At 35.3% G+C, this 26,069-nt stretch overlaps 1 protein-coding gene across 1 annotated transcript in view; it reads right to left on the reverse strand.

Annotated features, from left to right (window-relative positions):
- Positions 1-2,273: 2,273 nt before the first annotated feature.
- The window catches only part of LOC137400306 (ATP-binding cassette sub-family C member 2-like), a 40,088-nt gene continuing 16,292 nt past the window's right edge, over positions 2,274-26,069 (reverse strand). Inside the window, exons 4-15 of the mRNA XM_068086634.1 lie at positions 17,284-17,389; positions 16,052-16,142; positions 14,394-14,625; positions 13,886-14,056; positions 12,442-12,581; positions 12,014-12,213; positions 11,233-11,371; positions 10,693-10,826; positions 10,277-10,547; positions 3,109-3,275; positions 2,715-2,909; positions 2,274-2,537 (exon numbers count right to left, since the gene is read on the reverse strand). Of these exons, the coding sequence (XP_067942735.1) occupies positions 2,423-2,537; positions 2,715-2,909; positions 3,109-3,275; positions 10,277-10,547; positions 10,693-10,826; positions 11,233-11,371; positions 12,014-12,213; positions 12,442-12,581; positions 13,886-14,056; positions 14,394-14,625; positions 16,052-16,142; positions 17,284-17,389 (1,961 nt within the window). The 3' untranslated portion in view covers positions 2,274-2,422. The remainder of the gene's footprint in view (positions 2,538-2,714; positions 2,910-3,108; positions 3,276-10,276; positions 10,548-10,692; positions 10,827-11,232; positions 11,372-12,013; positions 12,214-12,441; positions 12,582-13,885; positions 14,057-14,393; positions 14,626-16,051; positions 16,143-17,283; positions 17,390-26,069) is intronic.

Consider the following 26,069-nt stretch of genomic DNA (forward strand, 5'->3'; position numbering starts at 1 on the left):
ACAGCATTCAATGCAGAACAAACTAATGATGTATACCAGGTGTTGTTGGCAGTGTGCACCATGCATGTAGCAGCCATTTTTTGAAACTAATGTGCCTATCTTAATTAATGGGTGATACAATCAACAAAATTTAGGCTTGCAACTGAAAAAGTGTAGTATGACATATTACTAATGAGTTTGTGTTAAATCAGCATAAAATGCGAATATTGTGAAAGAAACTGCTCGTTTTTTTACTTTCCACAAAGCAGTCAGATAAATAAACACTCCGAGTGTTTTAATAACTAGAATATTTATATTTCGCCACAAATATTTATATGTATACACAAAATCATATGCAATAAACAAATGACAAGCTCGTAGAGTATGCGCAAACTGCAACAATTGTAACAGGCACCTTTTATAGCGAAACTTTTCAATAGGCACCACCTCCTTTTTTGTTCTTCTTGGTATGGCGGCCGGCTCATCGGCGATCAGGCCTACTTCTATGATAGGGAGGCCCAGCCATGCCAGTGATCATGAGGCCGGTCTCGTCGGCTCTGGTCACGGCGCCTTGCAGTAACAATATGACTGAATCTAGCTAGGATTGAATGTAAAGATCCCTGAGTGATTCTAAAATGAGTTGAATACTCAAATTTATAAAAAGCCATTTTATACAAATGTTTAAATATTGAGCATTTGTGAGTTTCTAGTAATTACTTATGTGATATGCTTATATCACACCTAAGAGTAATTTCTCTATAAAGAGTATTTTTCTCTCCTAAGTGTAATAACCTATAAAGTGAATTAATCTACCTGTTAGCAAATAATTTATTTCCTCATCGATTTAAAAGAATTCTGCTCATAGCCTAAAACCCTAAACAGGTGAAATATTTGGTTGAACATCAATCCGATATCAACCTCATATTTTATAAATGGAATTTTCATAGAATATTGTTTTTGGTGGTCATGTATTGGTCAAGTGATAAATTTTTAGTTGTAGTTCAAAACTATCATGCCGTCACCAACTCGAGGTCCTTCAGCTGTGTCTTTCGGACATCGTCAATAAATGGCTACAAAGCTTATAACAGAATAAATTTTTGCTGCATAGAAGCATTTAGATATTATGAAACAAATGTGCAAGTTTCTATTTCAACTCACGGAAACAAAAAAGGGGTTGAATTTTCACTGGATAGCCTACCTTGAATTATAATAATTCAATTGACTTACTGTCCGTTGAATTGAGTGAAGTTAGTCCATTGCCAATGCACTCACTCGCTTGTTATTGAAATGGTCAGTGAACGAAGAACTATTTAAAATTAGCTTATTCATGGAAACAATCCTTGGTGTGTACCACTTTTAAATGACGGTCCACTCTTGTTGATACTTTTAATGGATCAGCCGCAGTTGTATGGATTCGTACTTCTGTAAGTTAACAGCTAAATTACTGTTTCGGTGCAGGCTGTCTGATTCTACTTACCTAAATTTGGAATCACTGGTTTCTGACCTTTTGATTGTGTCAACCCATTTACAGCAGCATTAAAAGGAAATATAGCAATGTATTGAGAAAACAAAACATCCAGTTTGAGAGGAAAAGATTTGAATCAATTTGGATTCGAATCTATATTTTTAGTAAAAGTTGAGTTTCACAAAGCTAGTTGACAACCTGAATATGAGTCTGTACATTACTGCTGACACACTGGCCAGATACAGTGAGTAGGGGGTTATGATTAACTCAATCTGCTGCTGCCACGGGTCAAACAATATTTTTGTCACTCGCTCCTTCCGGCTTGATTAAAATGGTTGCCCACGCATGGCTATCAACAACTTCAAAGACAATTCCCTATTTAAGAGTGAGAAAAATAGTTTATCTTACTAAAGTTTGACTGCTTCGGAAAACAGACTTGACTACATGGTTATAATGCAACTTTTCCTCTCAGTGCAAGAGAGCAGTGTTTATCTTATACTGCGGTTCAAGTATTAGTAAAATCACCTCCTACTATTGCGGGAATAACATATCCAGCTCTTGATATAAAACATCGTTTGTCCCCCATTGATGTATACACCACCACTACTCAAGGTTGGAAGCTACTAGTTGCAAAAGGTAACTACAGTACAAATTAACAGAGATGACTCTAACCAGCGGTTACCAATAATAACACTCTAATTAATTACAGCAGATGACATTAATATTATATTATCATTTTAAAGCTTAAATGAAACTCGAAAATAATGAATAAATTGAAATTATTTCAACACTTTATTACAAAAAGATTTAACAAGAGCTGTAGAACTGGCTGTAGACATGATATCCAGCATTCATTACAAAGGCTATGGCAAGAGGGTGATTGGATCAATGGCACAAGACTTTTACTCCAGTATAAACAGTAACAAGACTTTCTCCAGTACAAACAGTAACAACGTTGAGAGCCAAAACTTCTATTACTCATGATACTATGCCAGCCTCCTTCGCCATTGTGTAGAATAAGCTATTCTGGTTGGTGAGGAGATTCTCTGGACTATTAAACTCAAGAACACGACCTTCACCCATAACCATAATTCTGAAAAGAAATGAGGACAGGAGCCATAATAATCACAGACCTATATAACCCACCAATCATAGTCAATGATGGTGTACAACTAACCTATTATAGACCACGATAGTAATTTACTAACCTATCACAGACCACGATAGTAATTTACTAATCTATCACAGACCACGATAGTAATTTACTAACCTATCACAGTCCATGATAGTGTGCAGCCTGTGGGCAATAGTCAGAACCGTGCAATCTGAGAATTTACTTCTAATAGTCTTTTGTATGACATCATCAGTTTTCATATCAACTGCTGCTGTCGCCTCATCCATTATGAGGATCTTAGTCTTGCGGAGAAGTGCTCGGGCTAAGCAGAGCAGCTGCCTCTGACCAACGCTATAACCAATGAACTGGACACGTATTAACGGGCAACAATCATCAACTATGATCAAAGGCTTACGAATCACAAATCTTGTAGCTTCAACCCCGTTCTTGTTTATCCAAACACAACAGGCATGTCTAAATGCTGCGGTGTTCAACGTGACAAACAAATATATTGTGAGATGAAGATGTGTAAAAACGTGTGCTGGGTCACCTGAGATTCTGTCCTCCCTCTCCACACTCAGCAGACAGCTGTTTGGGTTGCTCAGAAATAAAGCTCTTCAGTTCACATTGTTCCAGAACATTCCAGAGCTTTTCATCTGAACTTTCAGCAAATGGGTCCAGGTTGTCTCTCACAGAGCCAGAGAATAGCACCGGATCCTGTGGTAAAGAAATAAACATCCACTACACTAGTGGGAATAAATACCTATGCGAGGTGAAACAACCAGGTAAGCCCTCTATTGCATATTAAAAAGTCATTCATTGTTTTAGTCTGATCAGAGATAAGCTACAGGAATTGTTTAAAGGATAAACCTGTTGAGAGCCTTGCTAGTTTTGAAATGCTACAGACACTACTATGGCTGCTGGTTAAAAAACACTATCAAGTGACTAAATTGTAATGAAGCCATCACTTAAAATATTTTTAGTCGGTGTAATTGCCTTTAAGATAGCTACTCCATTTACTTCCATTGTAATTCCTGCTAGAATGGCTTGGATTGGTATAATTGCTACAACAGCAGCTATGATCGGTGTAATTGCTACTAAAATTCCTTCCATTGGTATAATTCCCGCTAGAATGGCATGGATTGGTGTAATTGCTACAATAATTGATTTGATTGGTTTAATTGCTACTAGAATTGCTTCCATTGGTATAATTACTGTTAGAACAGTTTTGATCGGTGTAATTGCTACTGGAATAGCTTGGATTGGTGCAATTTCTTTATATTTTAATACTAGGGGAATGCCCGGCATTGCATGGGTAATAAAAACAGCTTATAAACAGTGGCAGGTAATGTGGTTGCCATTGGCTGTTTCTTTACCAAACGCACTTGAGTAACTTAAGCTAGTCTAAATCTTTACTATAATAAGAGCCGTGCTTATAATTGCGCTTATAATCATTATGTTACGTGTCATGATCTCTCACGCAATCATGATCTTCAAACGTACTAGTAGTAACCAATAGTACTTTTGCAAGCGCTGCAAAGTATGTGCACAATTATTCCATAGTATAGCAAGGACGGCATAGTGGTTAGCTCGCCTGTTTGAAGAACTGCTGGTTCGGAGTTCAACTCCAGTGCGAAGCGAATTTTTCGTTCCTAGATTTTAATTGCTATACCTGGATACAGGAATGACAGACAAACAATACAGATGTTTATATATATATATATACTAGCTGCAGTACCCACCTACGGAAACAGATTCACGTGCAGCATGAGGTTTATTAAGAGTTGTCTTTCATACTGTAAAACAACTCCAAACATGCAGTCTACTGAAATTGTTGCCCTGATCAGAGTATACATACACATATACATGTCAATAATGTTGAGGAGAACAATGGAAATCTGCAATATGTTTTACAGCTAGTCTACAATGCATCAGTCTCAAACCACTCAAATCGGAGTTGCCCTATTTGTGTACAGAGAACTGATAATGAAATTGACATTGCTAAGCAAACTGAAGTTCTTCAAACTGGCAGTATTGAAAAATTTTGCATCTTGTAAAAAATTATACAAAATATTTTGTTATTGCCAGCTTTTACTGAATGGAGACTTCTACATGCTTAAAACACTAATCATGGTTCACCAGTTCTTCATCTATAGCCTGTGTTTTGACATGGTATATATAAACAGTAATGAGGTTGTGTCGATAAAATTTATACGTATAACAGCACAGACAGTATGATGTCAAGGAAGATACAGCATTAGCACCTTACAATAATAAAACAACGCCAACATGATAGCCTTTTTATGAGATACAATAAGGAAAACGAATGCATGAAAATATATATATATACTGAAAAATATGTTAGAAAATGCTGCATGTGATATAGCAGAACATGAAGAACATAACATGGCATAACAATAACACAATGTTAGTTCAACGCAACACTTGCGGATAGACAACATTTTTTGTTTTTCTATCGGGTGTATGAACAAACAGTTTTCGGCTTGTGCCTACTTTTGAGCAGGCGACGTGCAACTGGTCGTGGCTAAAGCAGGGTGACGGTAAGTCGATACCAGCTGCTCTCTTTCTTCTCACCATCGCCTATCGCAACCTTCGGAGTACTCGTGCAAGTTCCGTAGTAGTAAGTTACAGTAGGCCTACTCGTAGCTGAAAAAAAAAGTAACTCAGCTGCTGAAGGAAATGAACATGTTTACTATCATGAACAGTGGCAAATCCAAGGTTTTCAAGTAGTGGAGGTGTGGCAATTCATAGACAATACAACATTGAATGAGAAGTACTTACATCTTTGAAGTAGCAATTTAGTAGGTAAAACGCAGTAGCAGTACCCGTGCAAGTTCTGTAGTAGCTGTAGTTCTGCAGTACTCGTAGCTAAAAAAAAGTAAAAGTAACTGGACTGCGGAAGGAAATGAGCGTGTTTACTATCACAAACAGTGGAAAATCCAACATTTTTAACCCTTTCACTGAAGTAGACTCATTTATGTGTTTTTTATGGTCGACCACGTAGATGCATTTTTGCGATTTTACCAGCAATTGCTAGTAACTGAATTTTATTATTCGTTGATAACATAACCAACGATTTTTAGGACTTTTATGGTAGTGACAGTGTTGTCCTAAGATTTCTCTATAAAATTAGCCTAGTTTAATTTTTTAATCTTTGTTTGGTAATTTCCAACCTAAAAACGAACGTTTTCTCTGTAAGTTCTTTAAACGCCTATGAGTTAGAAAACAAATAACTACTTATGTTGACATTATAGCCGATTCAGATTTTTGTGATTACACAGATAATTAAAATAGCAATAGCAGCACTGACTCTGATGGTGGTGAAAGTAATGGTTTTGTAAGAATAAGGAACATTGTAGAGGACCGTTTTAGCTTCGTAGCTTCACATCGCTTTATTAATGCACAAAGTATAGATACAATGAATTTTTTGCATAGCAGTGTTTGTTAACATGTTGGCAAAACGAAATATATAACCAAAACAAACGTTCTAGATGGAGTTTGAAATTGAAAAAAATATTGTGTATACATATCATGAAGCAATACCGGCAAAATGGCTGGCAGTAGGTCGATAGCTAAATTTGTACATGGACGCAAGTGAAAGGGTTATGTAGTAGAGGTGTGGCAATTCATAGACAATACAACATTGAATAAGAAGTACTTACCTTTTTGATGTAGAAATTTAGTAGGTGAGAACAGCGTTTTTTTTAGTGGCCGCAAGAAACAAACATTCACGTGACCTTCTCGATACGTTGGCAGTAAATATTAATTACATGTAAATTACTACTCATTAATTTATTTTATTTAATGAGTAGTACATTTGTATAGCTGTATAGGCACCTTTGTATAGGCCGTAGAACTCAGGACGGTGCTTTTTAACACGAACACGGCAGCAACTTTGCTGTTTAAAACGGAACAGTGCCGTTGGCACTGTAAAGAGGCGCACTAACTGGAGATTTCGGTTAATGGGCCCTAGCGATGAAAGAAAAACCACAGAAACGCCGCACCCTTATATAAGCCGCTTGGCTCAAATCATCACAGAAAAAAGTAGCGGCTAATAATCCAAAAGTATGGTATTTACTACTCATATTAATTCAGTTGGCTTCGTACGACCGAATGAAAAAAAGACCGCTCTATAATTTATTTACTACTCATATCATATTAATTCAATTCGCTTCGTATGACCAAAATTCGTACGACGAAAAAAGGAAAGACCGCTCTATAAGGTGGGCCAACACACACGCACACAAATATATAGACAGATTTTTTGCCGTTTATATAGTAGAGGTATATATATATATATATATATATATACATATATATATATATATACATATATATATATGTATATATATATATGTATATGCAGTTTATTTAAAACTACAGGTTAAAATCATTACTACTAATAGTTTCATGCAATCGCGTTACAATCTTCAGGTGGAATCTTCAGGTCTACCTGAAGATTGTAACGCGATTGCATGAAACTATTAGTAGTAATGATTTTAACCTGTAGTTTTTAATAAACTTCATACACAGCTCTAATTGACTCGATTATTGAGCACTTTACTTTACAGTGTAAACTACATATACTATATATATACAGATTACTAGGGGAATGCCCGGCGTTGCCTAAGCAATAAAAAGTCTGCACAAAAGATTTATTTTCATTTAACATATACAACATTTACCATTACAACATATAAACTTTATATCATGAGTAAAGTGTTTTGGGCAGTTCAAATAAATTAAGAGAAAAGCTAAAACAACGGTAAAGGTGTTAAATTGTAAAATAATAAGCAAGTAAACGCTAGAAAAAGTATGATTTGTTAAAATGGTTACAATAAAAAGTGAATTGACACTGATACAGTTAAAACGAACTGATAAACAAACAAAATAAAAATCACAAATATGTTGCTGCAGAAGCTCTATATCAAAGTTTTGAATACGACTAGTACCTCTTGATAGTCGATAATGGCACAAACGTAAAAATGAGATATTGAAATTAAATACATCAGTGAGGGTACTTTGTCTGACCGAAGCGAGAAAGAATGTAGAAGCGATTCCTACTTGAAAATGCTCATGTGAACATTTTTTAGCTTCACAATTTCTATTGATTGCCCTTTTGCAATAACCAGAAATTGAAGGCTGAAATGGAGCCATTACAGTTAGAGGTGGAACGAGACAGGTTTTTTAAGTTCAAGACGAGACTCGAGACACTGCCTTGTAAAAATTCGAGACTCGAAACACGAGACAGTAAAATAATGTGCATTTGGTGATGATTTCACTGCACAAGGACTAGCGTACTTAATATATAAAATCGATAAACCTCTTTTTAAATTGAATTTTCACCTGGTGTAAATGATTTAAATACAACATTTTAATTGCGATATGCATGTATTTTTTGTAAACGAAAGTGACACAAACAGCTCTAAAATAGCGAAGTTATATATTTCTAAGAATTTTGAGCTTGATTGATACTAATTATTATAAACATATTGCTTTGTACATGTATATTTGTTTTGTTTACGTATTAACTGCAGTATGAGAATTATATTTAAATTGTACTCATAAAATTATATGCATTACTGTATATATTCTTATATTGAACTAACAATGTCATCGTTACACGAACACGGACTATGGTCGATACGGCCTTTAGTTCGTTTCTCCGTGTACAGGCAGGTTTTACCCGCAATTGGTAGTATACAAAAGAGGCCTGAATTTTATGAAAGGTAAATGGTGTTTGGACACGATAGATAAAATACAGATATTTTATCCCAACAGTCTTATTTATTAAATCGGATTACCCGGGGGGGAGGGGGGGGGTAATTGGATACGACCCGGTATCAGTTTTAAGGACACAGAACCGGACTACAATATATTAGCAGAGCTGTTGTCCGGACTACATGATTAGACTCGGCGGCGAACATAATCAATAACAACAGGTAGTAACGAACCTGGTATAAGTTTAAAGGCTGTTGCCCGCAATCCATTACAATATACGGAGTTGTTGTTACTGCGAAAGCCATGTTTTAACAGCCGTGCACAGGCGCTTTAGTTCTATTTCCTGTCTCGAGTTTGGTAATAGTTAAGTCGAGATGAGACCGACACGAGACAGGTCGATACTCGAGACGTCTCGTGTCTCGTTCCACCTCTAATTACAGTTGCACTGCAACAGAACAATTGAAATTGAAACGGCACACTTGAAAATTACAAATAAAAAATAATGAATAATGGATTTTAAAAATGGCTTTAAAAGCAACTTCAAAAGAAGAACAAACGCAATAATATATATATATATTATATATATAAACGAATAATAATAACAATTCATAATAAAACATACATATTTAGCTTTAATCGCGACACCGTAGATGAGCTTAACAAAATAAGAATGCCTTAGCCTTGTGGTTAAGTGCGCGTGTTTGCATAATTGCAATCATCGCGAGTCGAATTCGAGCACGGTGGGGATTTTTCATTGCTAAATTTTAATCGTTATAGCTTGACATATTGACGAGAGATACAAAAGACAAACTTTGAAATTTCTATATATATATATTACAAATATGTGTGATTTGGTGTAATTGCTTTACATTTTAATAACCCGTAAAATGACATAACAAACATGACTACATGAAAAAGTACAGTATAATTGTTGATAAATTAGCTCTTAAAGCACATGAATTACATAATTTTTTTATTATATATTTCAATACATGAGTCTTGGCTTTCGAATGAGCCTATATTCAATACACAAAGAATAATAGAACTATGAAAAACGAGGTGTCAAAAGAACGTCCCACAAAAAAACACTTGGTTCAGGTACTCAAAATGTGGCGTCATAATTCTCATTCAGCCTTAGGTCGTCGATCCCTTTCGCTGCCATTGAGGCTGCGGTTTTCTGTGACAATCGGTGCTGTTAAACCCGGAGAGCGCTAATAATAAACTAAGATTCTAGATAATCAACAATGCCTGCGATCGTGCTAACGCCGACCAATACAAACACATGTTCTGGGTTAATTAATTATGCTTCAATAAATGTACTGTCGTTGATAAAGGTAATGAAATCACATCGATTAAATTATGACCTGCGGTTGCGTGGCCCTAGGACTAAATGTCAATCGCACTTTCGCGAGATCACGCAATGCTTAAAATTATTTAGTCTCAGTCGTCACCCTTAACATCGCATTAAAAATAAAGAGCTAGTGCATAATATCATCGGGAAAATATAGTATGGTTCTTGGAGTCTGAGGTACTTATCATAGAAATAATATGTACATGGAGAACTAATGACACTGATTCCTTTGTCATCTTCATTCGTGCTCTGGAGTTGTCCTACCTTCGCCTGCCACTAGCATCATTATCGTCACTTTTGTAGTTGATAAATATGCGGTGAGAGTACACAACAATGAATATGAGAATTGTGATGTCACAATTTTCGAGACTGCCAGTAAACTTTTTCGCGGTAGAGCTCTGGGGAAATCCTATAAACACCAACCAATGTCTGTCTCACCATGCAAAGATAGCTCATTCGAAAGCCAAGACTCTGATGTATTGAAATATACAATAAAAAAATTATGTAATTTATGTGCTTAAAACAAATCCATAAATTGTGTAATGAACAAAGGCTTGCTGTGACACCACTGCCAACAAGGGTAACAGTTATTACCTTGAAAAATAAAATAGACATTGATACATACCTGCGGCAGTATTGTTAAGCTATTACGAAGTCTATGCAGCCCCAACTGAGATATGTCTACTCCATCCACTTTAATGCACCCTTCCTCAGCCTCCAACATTCGAAAGAGTGAGAGTGAAAGTGAGGATTTGCCTGCCCCTGTTCTTCCTACAACTCCTACTTTCTCCTCAGGCTTTATAGTTATACTGAGATGTTTAATAGCAAGATCGAGCTCAGGGCGATATCTTGTTGAGTAGTTGTCAAACTCCAACTTGCCTGCGGATGGCCAGTCGCTGAAAGTGATAATCACACAAAGTTGACTAGCAGATTGACTACTAACAGATAAAAGAAAGTGCTTTGTTAAGTGCAGTGTCCGAACTCAAATGATACGTCTAGCTTAAAGCAAAAAATGTTATAACATTGAAGATTTTGAGGCACCTATCTGGAGTTATCTCTGCCATCCAACCAGCTTCCTTTTCCACTTCGGCGTACTCCTTGATCCTTTCGATAGCCACAACATTTGTTTGCACCGTGCTGGCATTCCAGACAATCTGAGAGAGTACATCCGTCACCTGCTCAAAATTGCCACACAAATAGAGGATAAACTACCTTTGAAATAAGTGATTACAAAACAGACAAGATGATTATCCAACTATAGATAAAGGTGAATAAGAAGCTCAATGTTGAGCATAGACTTACTCATCAGCAGACTTCTATGAAAAATTAAATATCGTGTAAAGGAGCTACGTGTAAACCTTCAATATGCCCAAAGGAATGCTTTTGTTAATGTGAAATGCTGACTAATAATATGTGAGACAGGTTAATACTAACAAATCCAATTTTTTCATTTTTAATAAAGCAAACAGTTGATTTATCCGGTATACATACACACCCTTTACTTGTTTAAAAGGTATGCGAGAAATGCATAACGTAACAATAATAATTCTACAAAACTGACGGTTCGAGGAACCAACAAACCTGGAAGACGAGAGAAAGCGCTAACCCAGTCATATTAGGCGGCATATGAAAACCTGGAATTTCCGCTGATATGACACAGAAGAGAGCGGTTGAAGAGATGAGGAGACCATTCAATGCCGACATGTAGACAGCCAGCCAACTACAATAACAAGATTTTCCTATACCAGAAATACCATAAAAATAGTGAACCTTCAGTCAAATGTGGTCGTTTCTGTAGGCCTACAATATTCTGAATGTAGCACTTAGAAAATTGGAGTAGAGACAGATAAAGATAGATGTCCAATGTTTATATGGAGCAGAGACAGATTGGAGTAGAGACAGATAGAGATAGATGTCCAATGTATATATGGAGCAGAGACAGATTGGAGTAGAGACAGATAGAGATAGATGTCCAATGTTTAATGAAAGCACATATAATGTGAGCAAGCCTGTCATTAAATTCCAGAAGACATCATGCAGCAGACCCGATTAGTTATAGCCATTTGAATGTTCTCAGCTAATCTAGATGCAGTATTATTATTTCTTTCTGAAAATCTGAATAGAAATTACCTAATGCCATACCGTGTTATTGGCCATATAGGTTTACAAAAACAGTGGAATTACAAGTTCTCACGCGCCTTTGCTTATCAACCAATCAGTGACATACTAGCTGTTTTCACTGGTTGTTTTTAGTTAAACTTTATATGTCGTCGAGCTGCAGCAGAATATAAATGTATTTTTAAGCTGCCTCGGCATAGGATGCCTTACGTAATCATAAATAACCTAGTGAGACTCTACTAACCAGGAGCTTGTCTGGTCAAAATATCGAAACATGTTCTGTTTCTCAATCTTATTAATATTATCATTCATGAACCTCTCCTGGTGTCCATAGGCTCGTATTGTCTGGCAGCCATTAAGGGTCTCACTGAAGTGAGCGTATATGGGAGAGGAGGCCTTAGACGAAAGCCTCCTTAACTGTCTTCCACTTGAGATATAGTATCTCTGTAATTGAATAGAAATTTTTAATAGCCTAATATGCTAGTAACAAACAAACTATAAAAATGCCGCAAGACCAAAACTTGCTGAAAGTAAATCAGAAACAGAGGAAAAGACATGCAAGAGAAGACAACTAAGCTTGTAAACGATCTGATTTCATTCAATCAAATTTCTTTTTTACTAACAAACACTATATAGTACTATGAGGTGAAATAGTCCAGTTATTCAACTTACCTGAACGTAAACATAAAGAGCCGTTATAGGAACTATGGCTAGTATGAATAGAGGAGTGGCATATATGATCCCAGCTATACTCGCTAAAAGGCCGACTAGAACTGAGGCTAGGTGCAGCAAGGACCAACCAACAAGATTATCTGGAATACAATCATAGAGACTTTACTTCAGACCTTCCGTGAAATACTTGAATCTATAAGATTACATTGTGTAGACAACTCTATACACGCAGCTCTTACAATATGCTGCATAGTCCGTAGATGTTGTGTATAATCTATGGATGTCTGTGGTCGAGACTGACACTGTGTCTGATACAAGCATACATATTTCCAATTCTGAGTAGTTTCGGGGAAATATTCAAAGTCAATATTGCAACAACGAGAGTACAACTCTATATCCATGCAATTCAAAATGTTAAAAGTTTACTTGCAACAAAGTTCACATTACAGTTATTTGGTATCAAAAGATTCACCATGTCTTACTCTGCTGTGTTGTAGGTGCAAAATATGTGGAAATGTGATTAAAAGCTATTAAAAGCTCAAAATCGAACAGTTAATCGCAGCCATCACAAAACCACCGTAGATTGGAATCTCCTTCCAAAACGGCTCAAATGGGATGTAGATGAATGAGATGGCTTCTGTTTACATTTTCATGCAACCTCATTCGTCAAAATATTTTCGCAAATATACTTCACGCATTCAATAAAACCATGTTTATTGTTCTTACGCGTCTATTTCATTGTCATTGTAATGCTGTCACTTTTAGCACTGATATCTTATAACCTAACGTGAAAATTCGTTTAATTTTTTAACCTTAGCTTGAAGGAGTACATATCATTGTCTAATAAACATGACGAGCCTGTTGGTCACCTGTGATAATCAAAAAATGCTGCAGAAATTATTCACGCTGTTTGGCAGGAAGTATAGGTCACATGATCAGATTACGACTAGACGATTAGATCAAGCCGAAACAAAACTGTAAAGTAGCGAGAATCTATATCTGGTACGGAGTCTTCGGTAAAACCCTAAGTGTTTGTCATAAACTAGTGCTACGAGAAGCTTTATATTGAGCCTTTTATAGGCCTTTCAATTTACGTCAAATTTATGTCAAAATAATAACCAAATGGATTAACTCTGTCAGAGAAATAAACTGATTCCGATCTACGGCGGTTTCGTGATGGCGGCGATTAACTGTTCATTTTTGAGCTTTTAAGAGCTTGTAATCACATTTCCACATATTTTGCACCTACAACACAGCAGAGTGAGACATGGTGAACCTTTTGATACCAAATAATTGTAATGTGAAGTTTGTTGTGAGTCAACCTTTAAAGTTTATGTTCTAAAAATGTTTTCCTCAAACTTGGTGAGGCTGCTAGACAAATCGGTCTGATAGAAGTCAACAGACACAAGATAATGCAATACAAAGTGTGAATAAGGACACATACCTACAGTATTGATGTCTTTGGAGAAGCGATTGAGTATCATTCCGAGTGGTTTGATGTCAAAGAAGACAGACTTAGCCTTAAGTATGTTGTTAAGTAGAAACTTGTGTAGATTGCTACTAGCTTGGCAGAAACAGTAAGCAGCTAGTAGGGTGTAACTCAACACCGTCAACACTACGAATATATAAAAGAAGGAAAGTCACTTCCTAAAAGACTTAGCACATTTGATTTTTCTAACCTTCATGGAACTTGAGAACACAGGCTAATATTATGGGACTTGAGAACACAGGCTAATGTTATGTTCAACAGAGTAGCTGTGATATTGATAATGTATTGCTCATAATTAGCTGGTGAACCTGGTTTTCATATCAAAGCATCCATCTCTTACTCAAGAGAAAAAGTGTTATCTGGAGTAAATGAAGGTCATAAGGAAAAACTTAAGAGTTTTACACACATCCAAGTGTAATTTTTACAAACCATATCTAGATAAAAGTGACAATGGCCGACTCACTTTGTCCGAGACCGATGAAGGAAAGGATAATTAGGTATCTCTCCATGGCAGACTCTCTCTGCTCAGCATTAGCATGGCTGCTGTTCTGAAACACTTCATCTCCTGTCCATTTACTTATCCAGATGCTGTAGGTCAGGTCTAGACCAGTTGATCCGAGCATACAGAGTACACAGATGGACATCATCTTTAGTCCCATGGCTTTAAGATAAGCTTTGTAGACACTCCATGATACCTACATAGAAATGAAAATAAAATTTAGTCTGCGTAGTGTTTGGCTGACTTCCAACGCTTGCAATAAGATTGTCAACTGCAGAAACTGTTAAAAGAACATGAATTACAGATAATCATTTATGAGACGAGGGAAGATGAACTAGGTAAAATATATGTATCTGAGAGGGTAGATTGTAAGCTGAGAGGGTTGATAATGTGATACTACAATAAGGGTGCTTTACATGAATTGAAGGTAGACGGAGAGTGTATACTACAATAGACGCTCCTATTAAGTAAACCTATTATATCAATTCCACGTAACGTAAAGAGTTTATGTCAAGTTTTTGCTTCATACCTATTATTTAAAAATTCCATATAAAGTGTCAAGCTCGCTGCAAGTTCTTAAATTTGATTTAAATAACGACAATTTCGTAGCTTGTCTTAAAATGTCTTTTCTATCTTGCTGTAGTTCAGAGAAAAACGACATACATGGGTATCCCTATTATATACACTAGTACCCTGGTAGTCTGGTGCGCCGTGAGAGATCGTCAGATGTTCCAGAAATAAAACACAGAGAATAAGTAGCTGCCCAATTATTCAGAAATATCCAAAGGCAGTTGATTGGTCTGAATGTCACAAGTTGGAATTGCGATAAAAGCGATGTTTCATCCTAACTTCTAACCCTGACTTCGGACACACGGACAGATGGACCGACAGACACCACTCTTATTCTAGTAAATTCATATTTTGTTTTACTTTAGGCATATATATTTCTTTGCAACATAGAGCTTGCTGTATAGAAAAAATTTAAAAATCAATTTAAATTGACACTGAAGGTTTGCGCCCCCTTAAATTGCCTGAAATGACCGTAATCATGGACCCTAACCTAAGTGAAAACGATAAGAAAAAAGAATAAAGTTGTCGATACAAAACCAATAATACCAGTTACTGTACAGTCTTTGAATTAAAAAGTTAAGTTTGGCTTTTTCTATCTGAAGGGCCAAAGAGGTGAGTTAGGGAAGATCTTGGAACGGATTAGTCAATTTACACGTATTTCATGATTATTATAACTTAAAATCCTTACAACGTAAATTTCCTCGGAACCGATTATTTACGGTGTAGGAGTGTCTAATGTACTTCGTTTCATGTATGAGAAAAAAATTTATTTATACTTATTTTATATTGTTTACACACACTGTGTATATGCATCTACAATGTGTATATAGTTATATGAATACGTATCCACACTGCGAGTGCTTTGGCACTATCAAGTTTACGTAACATACACATATGTAATCTACTTTGAAACGATGAATAAGGAAAACAAAGTTAAACTAGAATACAACTACGGAGAATAATCTTTTGACTGTTGGGCTACCTTTTGCTAACCGATACCAAGTTGGCTGTAGCCACAACTATCTACCTTATAAATTATAAACACAACCTACTGTGCCAGTTTGAACTTTCTCCTGTTCGTCATATAGGTCTGAATCTCGTGGTCCCTGTGAAGGTCTGACACCAGTATTATCAGAGGCAGCTCTAGAAAACATACTATATCAGTAGCTAATTTCATCTTCTACATGTATATGCTGTTAACTGTCTGGTAAGTCCAATCCTTAATATGGCTAGTGGAAGAAAGAAGCACATCAAGTTTGCAGTTAGACTCCTTTAGACGACACACTCACTAGGGTGTAGACCCTGCACAGCAATCAGAAATTTAACCATGTTAACATGTCAACATTACTCTCTGGCAGCACAACACACAAATATTAGGTAAGTTAGGGAAGAGTGGTGGAAATCGCAGCACCAACAAGTCAGTGTATTCTCGGGCTACCAAACTACCACAAATACTACAGAAAACTTTGGTTGAAGTTAATTTGCAGAAGTTACTCAGGAGCAAAATATTTCTTAATATAATTGCACCGCCATTTGCTGTCTAGAACACCAAATCAAAGCTCTAAGGCTAAGATCAACGATAATATTGCGTGCTGCACCATTTGGCATACACACATAGACAACAGAGAGACATTCTCAACTCTCAACCGATCAGCCGACAGACACTCTCAACCAACGTACAGACATTTTAAACTTTTAACCAATCAGCAGACAGACATTTTTAACTTTCAACCAATTGGCAAAGAGATATTCTCAACCAATCGGCAGACGGACATTCTCAACCCTCAACAAATCAGCAGGCAGACAGACATTCTGAACCAATCGGTAGACAGACATTCTCAAGTATTAACATCTTTAAGATGTTGTGTCAAGTGGCTAAGTCACTTGAGTAAGAGTAAATACTTGAAATGGTCAACTATGGGTGCAACAATAAAGTTGCAGCAGAATCAGCCTGAAATTTTTCTCAACATCTTATTTGGTACAACCCTTTTACCAACTTTCAACAACCTTTACCCACTTTCGCCCATCTCCAAACACCCACTGTTATCCACCAACCTACAACCAGCTATACTGAAATGTGACACGGCTACTGCAATGAGAAATGATGTATTAAGACTCCACCGAAATACTCAACTCATGATAACTTAAAAGCAGATGATTCCACTAATACAACTTGCTTAGTTTAACATATATACACTCTGCCTGTCTCCATGGAAAACACCAAATAATGAGATGCAATACAGGATGTGCCTGGCTAAAGCAAGACAAAGCCTATGTGACTAACTGTGCTGAAGCATTTTCTCTCTCCAGTGTTGACTTCCTTGGGGACTCAACTCTTCCAACATCCTCATAGGAAGGGCCAGTGTCAAGGTCACTCTCTTCAGTTTCATCTAACATAAGGAATTACCTTTATATAACCTTGTTTACTATAATACTATCTATATCTAATACTATTGTTTACTATAATACTACCTATTACTAATACTATTGTTTACTATAATACTATCTATTACTAATACTATTGTTTACTATAATACTATCTATTACTAATACTATTGTTTACTATAATACTATCTATTACTAATACTATTGTTTACTATAATACTATCTATTACTAATACTATTGTTTACTATAATACTATCTATTACTAATACTATTGTTTACTATAATACTATCTATTACTAATACTATTGTTTACTATAATACTATCTATTACTAATACTATTGTTTACTATGATACTACCTATTATTAATACTATTGTTTACTATAATACTATCTATTACTAATACTATTGTTTACTATAATACTACCTATTACTAGTACTATTGTTTACTGAGACCTTCCTTGAACATTAAGGACTTTTAAATAGCCATAGAAATACTGGATTTTTTAAGAATATCATTTATACTCTGTTAAAATACAACCAAAATGTATTATTTATAAGTAATCCTACAGGAATGATCATGAGTTAATTGCAAAAGGCTAAAACTGTATATCTCTGATAAACCATGAAAACTTCATGTCGTTTGATGGAATCCAATGTGACAACCAACCAAGGTGTGCTGCTCAGGGCAAGTTGATAGTACTACCATGATGTGCCACCAACCAAGGTGTGCTGCTCAGGGCAAGTTGATAGTACTAGCATGATGTGCCACCAACCAAGGTGTGCTGCTCAGGGCAAGTTGATAGTACTACCATGATGTGCCACCAACCAAGGTGTGCTGCTCAGGGCAAGTTGATAGTACTACCATGATGTGCCACCAACCAAGGTGTGCTGCTCAGGGCAAGTTGATAGTACTACCATAATGTGCCACCAACCAAGGTGTGTTGCTCAGGGCAAGTTGATAGTACTAGCATGATGTGCCACCAACCAAGGTGTGCTGCTCAGGGCAAGTTGATAGTACTAGCATGATGTGCCACCAACCAAGGTGTGCTGCTCAGGGCAAGTTGATAGTACTACCATGATGTGCCAGCAACCAAGGTGTGCTGCTCAGGGCAAGTTGATAGTACTACCATGATGTGCCAGCAACCAAGGTGTGCTGCTCAGGGCATGTTGATAGTACTACCATAATGTGCCACCAACCAAGGTGTGCTGCTCAGGGCAAGTTGATAATACTACCATGATGTGCCACCAACCAAGGTGTGCTGCTCAGGGCAAGTTGATAGTACTACCATGATGTGCCAGCAACCAAGGTGTGCTGCTCAGGGCAAGTTGATGGTACTACCATGATGTGCCAGCAACCAAGGTGTGCTGCTCAGGGCAAGTTTTGTATCGTAAAGGTGGCACATATATGGGTGCACACACAACAATCATACATTATGTGAATGCAAACGGAGAGCTTGAACGAACAAGTTACTCTGTCGTGTTATGGAGTAGTCAACTGAGTTCAATGGGCTAATAATGCATTATTGACTTCCTCCATGTACTCGTAGAACAAGTTCGCACACTCAAGGAGATTCCAATAAAATTGAGATTGTTGAGCCTTGGAGAAATCTCACTTTAGTTTTATCTAAACTAGTATTAGATGCTAAAGTACTGAGTACTTCTAACTGAGTATAAAAGATTCCAATTGCTATTCGATTGATAAATATCAAAGTATCTTACAATTCGTCTCAAGAATGACTTGTATGATTGTAAATCTGGTGAAAAATGAGAAAACACAACTTCTAGTCTATTCAGCCTTAGATTTTATTCGCACAAATTTACTCAAAATTCTGAATTGTCTACTCACAGCCGCGGGTGGCCGAGGTGGCCGTTGCCGAATTTAGGTAAGCAGACTTGTTCAAGACACCTAACCAGTTCTGCTGCAAAGGTTGAATCTAATCTAGAAACCCTTCACCTTTGTTTGAAATTCATGACTCATCCAACTCCATTTGACTTAAAAATCATTTTTAAGACATTTTCTAGACATTCTAGAAATTCCCCTGTCATACAGCCCACGACCAAAGTGATATTGGAAAAAAGAAAGGGTACTGATGGTTGAGAAATGCAATATTAGCAGTCAAATGGCACTGCAGTGCAATAGGATAACTGCAATGGTAGCTGTAATGTACTGGGTGTGGGTGTTATTATGTACAACAAACAGCAGTAATGAAAGGAAAAGATTATATGTTTATATCTCTCCACTGCAATAGGAGAAATGCAATATTAGAAGTAAAATGCACTGATATTATTAGAATAACCAATATTATTAACATAGTAATACAGTAATAATAGAAAACCAATGCACAATTTTGTTTACATTTCAAAACGTCATAGCTAACAATATCAAGAAGTTGTGATATTTATATAGATTTTTAGAAAATCTATTTAACAAAACTATTTAGAAAAAATAATAACAGTAACATATTGCCTATCATCGATGTTGTTAGTGTGACTATAACACTTCAATAGTCATCCAAACTTATAATTAAATATTGTAATAATCTCATAAGAATCGTTAGAAAAAAATATCATCGTCATTTCCTTTACTTTCACTGCTTTGGACATCAGTTAGAATACCAAAGTACTCAAAAGTGTCCAAAATGTCAGTTACTTTGAAATCGGCAAAAAAGAAATGATTATATTTCAGTACTTCTACGTTAATTACATAAACCTTCGGCAATTCGACAATGCTATAGACTGGTGAAATGTGCACGTTATTTTTTCGTGAAATGCGCACGACTTAATGGTTCTATTCTCTGTCGTTCGGCGTTTCGTTTGCCAGTCTTAATTTTGATAAAAGTAAGGCTTGGCAAGTTTTAATAACGATTTTCGGCCAAATTAATCTGTCTATTTGTGTATAATCCAATCAGATGGGTAAGTTTTAAGATATTGTCGACAATTTACAAAGACTTGGTAACATATTTAAATAGGCTTATATGTGTTTTGTATCGTTATTATACATAAACGACTCGATTGAAAAATGGTTAAATTTGTTGATGAGATTTCGGTACAAGTGTTTGCGACGTTGTTGATGAATAATTTTTGTTAATTAACTTAGAAGTACTGAAAAGTGATCGTTTCTTTTGGCTGATTTTATTATTCGAATTAATTATTTGATTTTCCCACGACCAAAAACGTGCACATTTCACCAGTCTATGGAATTGTTCAATTGCCGAAGGTTTCTGTAATTAACTTACAAGTACTGAAAAGTGATTGTTTCTTTTTTGCCAATTTTATTATTCGAATTAATTATTTAATTTTATAAAAAAATTAATATAATATTTAATTATAAGAATAATCATTAGAATTTACAACATCGAAGTATATAATGATTGCATTGTCTAATTGCCGAAGGTTTCTTTAATTAACGTAGACCGTTTGAGGCGTAGACCGATTTGCAGGTACGAAAATGTGGTACACAGTTTATCAGCCTATGTTTTTGTCCAATTACCGAAGGTTTCATTAAATTATCTAGAACATTAGCCAGATTTCTTTACATCTTATCTACCAGCTAAGGCCGAACTGCAATGCCCCTTTGTGACAAGAATATTTATTTATTTTACTCCAGTTTGCAGAAAACTTCCAGACGCGTTAATGCTAATGATTGCTTTCTGTTACATATCACTGTCAAAACCATTCTACATTCAACACAACCAACTTACTATTGCTGTGCCAACTTTCCAACGCAACTTTCAAACTGCGTATATTACACGGCAGCTTGCCATTTTACTTTTAATATTGCATTTCAGAGATATAATAAACATATTTCATTATTGCTGTTGTTAGTTAAATTACGTACAGTAGGTTAGGACTACATCTTGAATTAATATTTATTTTATTGTTGTAAAACATAAGTTTGAGATAGTAGTAGAATAGGCCTGATTTTTATACAACCTTTTGTTTTGCATAACTGACCTTTTGAATTTCATTTCAAAACAACTTGACAACTACTATTGACATACAACCTCCCAGAACACCACGTCGTCACACTGGCCGTCCACGTGTCTCCCAATTATTACGGAGGAGGAGAAACAGAAGGTCCTCATAGCAACCATCAACATCAAATCCTAATGTTCAACAACACGCTACTCAAAATAATAACAACAACTCATCTGATTCAGAGAATTCTTTAGTAGATGTTGTAGGCGAAGCCTACAACATCTAACTAAAGAATTCTACTTTTGTAGAATTCTGACCTTTTGTCACTACTTTTTCAACAACCAGCAGTACCCTTTCTTTTTTCCATTATCACTTTGGTCGTGGGCTGTATGACAGGGGAATTTCTAGTAATGTATATGCATATTAATATACATATACATATATCAATATAGATATATATAGAACTATATTTCCCAACTAGGAGGCTTCTATCAATATATAATCCATGTTAGGAGGCTCTGAAAAATTAGGAGGCGTCCAGGGAGCCTCCTAATTCTAGCAGTGTTTATAGTGCTTAACAACCCTATAGAAGTATTTTAAACATGATTCCCATAATTGCCTTATATATCTATATTCATATATATGGAAAAGAGGAGACAACTCCAACAAAAATGTGTAATTTTCTATCAATAAATTATAAACTCTAGGAGGCTCTTATATATGGAACTAGGAGGCATATATCAATTTTAAAATATTCTTACTTTTAATTGCTTTGGTATCGTTTCAGTTAATAGCACAATCTATTTAAAAACATATTGCAATAAGCTTATGGCTAAGCATCAGCCAGTACAAGGAACTAGCAGCTATGTCGGATACAGTCAGTTTTGCTAATATTCATCATAGCTTTATTAGATTTGAGAAATAAAGTTGTATATTAACAAACTACAATACATTACAATTTATTTGCTGACCATATTTATGGTTTTCCAGACTGCCATTTAAGCACTCCCTTTTTTTGCAAGGTTTCTCATTGAACTGCTCTTTTTTGTGAAAATTCACAATAATTGCACATTATGGTTTCAACTGATGTTTAAGCATGGCTGTAGTAAAAGTTTAAATAAGTCTATAATCGGTACAATTCATATTTTCGCTGCCGTTGCATCCAGCCACAAAATAAATCTTTTTTTGAAACTTTGCATCCGAACGCAATACCTGAGAGATGGTTTTTTAGTCGAAGAATTGATTTTTTAAATTTATTGAAGTAAAGTGGCAAAAGTATAACCACAGTATATAACAGCTAGCGAGATGTGGCTGTTATAATGTTGCTGTGGCTGTTAGGACTATTAGTTCTTCACCCATGTAGTCTACTAGAGCTTGGTAGCAGCAGAATAACTACATGTAAGGGAGCACGTCACATTTGGTAAGTTGTTCATGTTATTTTAGTCAATTTACAGTTTATTTACTTGAAACATACAGTTGTAGAAAAGCAGCATAAATTTTATTTAATATTGAAATAGGACTAGTGTGAAAAAAGTATGTTTCAATTATTATAATTTTTAAGGAATGTAGCATAGAACACGTTTGATATATTCTTTTACACTCGTTTATGTCATCCAACTGCTGATATTGTTCTGCATAAAAAAGTCAAGAAAGGTCAGTATTATAATACCATAAAGGAAAATATCAAAATTTTTTGTAAAATCCTAATTTGGACTTTATTATTGTTACACGAATGCTCAGTTTTGTAACATTAACACAGACACCCCAGCTGACAATTAATAGTTATTTTAGTAAGTCAGTTAATTCTCCAACTTTAATCTATTTTCAGTTGTTATTATTATAATGATTTTTGATGTTTTTTATAATGATAAGTAAAGTTATTAATGTGGTTCTACCAGCAGTCAAAACTATTATTAGAATATCATGATCATTATGTTATTGTATTATTGTTATCATGAATAGTTAGAGTTTGCGTATTTCAGTTATGATTTTGTAAGTAATAGTAGTACATGCATAGGCATAGGCAAGTAAGTGGGGTATATGCAGCCTTTGAATTTTAAAACTTTTAGTATTTAGTTTGAATCTTGTGTAATATTTGCGTAGTAATTAAGAGCCTAGCTGTTTTATATAGCTTCAGTAGTAGGAGGCAGACATTCAAGTTAGCCAAAAAACCCTAACCAGTGAACTAAAATGTGTATTTTGCATTCATTTTGGTCTGTGTATCTGTTTATGCTATTTGAATTATCTTTTCATTTTTTGTAGAAACTTGGTAAGCATTATTACCAGTATATTCATCAGATGGCAGAGAGTATTAGGCAAAGTTGGATCTTCTTTTCTAGAAAAAGTATGTTGCTAATTACACGTTGGTTGGCATAACAAGTTTGTCAAAATAATCAATGTTTCATCTACCAAATTTTATAATATTTTTGAACATATACGGTAATTATAGATTACAAACTATAAAACATTATATCAGTAAGGTTGTATTTTGAAATGTAGTAATGTTTGACGTTTGGGCAAAGTTACTATGATAAGCAAACCTTTAAATTCACCAATACAAAATATACTGTACAAAGTTTTACTGTAACTAGCAAATGTATACCTGACGTAAGAATGTAACAGCATGTCCAGAAGTAGTTTTTCTTTGTATAGTTGCAACTAATCAATGACGCTTTAGTTATAGATAACTGCAGGATGAGAAGCATTGATGGCCCACACCAAAGACTGATTTGCAGACATCAAATTAAAGGTATGCGATATTGCAATAAGTTGCTGTAAACTAGCACATTATACAAGCGAGCCAAAAATTAGTGTGATAATTTGATATAGCCATAGCTTCAGTAAGAAAAGTTGTCAACTGTTATAGGCATTGCATTATTTCAAACGCTTACATAAACCATTATGCCACTTTTGTGTTCTATTCATCTATTATTGGCAGATTACATAATATAAATAGCACAAACCAATCAAAGGAATGTAGCATAGCAAAGAGATTTAGTATTGCTCTTCTTAGTCTTTATGAGTCATGGTAGCAATTGCTAAGCAAGATAATGCTGAAGTTGCGCAATGACTTGCATTTAATAGTTTGTTAGAATTTCAACATATGGCTTTTCATTATTACCTCAAAATGTTGAAAACACACGATAGGAAAGGTCAGAACACTACAAAAACTCATAGTTGCTCAAACCTGAAATACAGTAGGTTTCATTCAAATTGCAATACAAAGACAAAACAGCAAAACTGTTGGTAAAAATATAAATAGCAATATATATTATTATTTTTGGCCCTCGGTATCGGGCAGAATGTATGCAGTTTGTTTGCTGATGTTAACAAAAGTTTTACTAATAAGCTACATAATTTGCTCAATTATTGGTGTCAACTTTAAAATTTAAAACAAATGTAGTGTTAGCACTTTTAGAATATACTACAAACAACGCAGAGGAATTTTTTGTTGCATATGACTTGAATTGAAAAGTTCTCTGAAAATGCAATTTGTATTTGCCCGTGTTAATACTTTAAAATGTCAAAGGGAGCTCATAATGAAGTCCACTTTAATATAGTTTCCAGATACTCAAAGCGGTACGAATTTTATGTTGACAAACATTAACAGGTCACTCTGTACTATGGATAGTAAGTATTTACATGTGTTTAGATTTTGCATTGATGCTTCCAATTAGGTAGTGTAGGAAATATATTTACATTAGCTAAATTACCAGCATGTGCAATACCCAGCTTTGTTTCCTATCCGTCACAAATATTTTGCCAATGCTTATAATAATTCATTGCCCTTTTCAAATCTGATTTCTGAACCAAAGGTAGTTTTACCAGTATAAGAACATATACTAATTTTCCTATGGGTCTACTCAAGGTTTTGTAGCAGCAAAGGCCACTGTTTTTATGAGGTCTGTAAGAATTATTGTATTACTTATTTTGACATCCATTGGTGCTCGTAGCAAATATAATTTAAGTACAACTTGCATCAATAAAGTTATTATTACTTGTTTCGTAAAGTATTTGGAGCAAAATAATAGTTTATGTGCACAACAAACATTTTTGCTGCAAGCTTACCAAAACAAAATAAAAACGTCTATTTTTATGTTAGATTTTAACTAAACATCATGTTCTATTCATTTATTGCTGTCAGTACTATGCAGTTATTGCTGTCAATGATCTTTGTGCATTCTTGGTATACTTTTATGTTAAACTTCCAATGCATTAAACACTTTAGAAATAAAGTGTCCAAACAAGGATGCATAACATGAAATTTGTCACTGGCTAGTTTTGACCTATATCTAGCACTCTTTAGCCAAAGGTGTTTAGCTTTAGTAAAGAATTTGGTATTGAAATTGTACATAAATTCATTGCCTGCATACATGTCAATCATGATGCCAATGCTCTTATTATGTGTGTTCTACTATTGCCTGCTTAGCTAATTCACTTTCTACTTCTCAATAGCCTCAGCCTCCCAATAAAATCTAATGTTGTTATTTCTATGCTTTGTAACTTTATAATAAAGGAGGTTGTGGTTTGGCAGCTCATTTGCTTTTCACTCTATTAGAAGTATTGCAGCACAAGCATAACTGCAGTAATAAAATCTGCACAGAATTGCATAATGTGGTCTTATTCTCCAAGGTCTTCTCACTAGCAGAAATGACCTATGTACTTATGCAATTGTGGTTTGTGCTTAAAGTGACTCGTTCTCCTAATGTGAGCTGGCTTGCTATCTTCTTGCATGCTAGTCAATTGATTAAATAGATTGTAAGA

The sequence above is a fragment of the Watersipora subatra genome, chromosome 7, assembly GCF_963576615.1.
Source record: "Watersipora subatra chromosome 7, tzWatSuba1.1, whole genome shotgun sequence".
NCBI lineage: Eukaryota > Metazoa > Bryozoa > Gymnolaemata > Cheilostomatida > Watersiporidae > Watersipora > Watersipora subatra.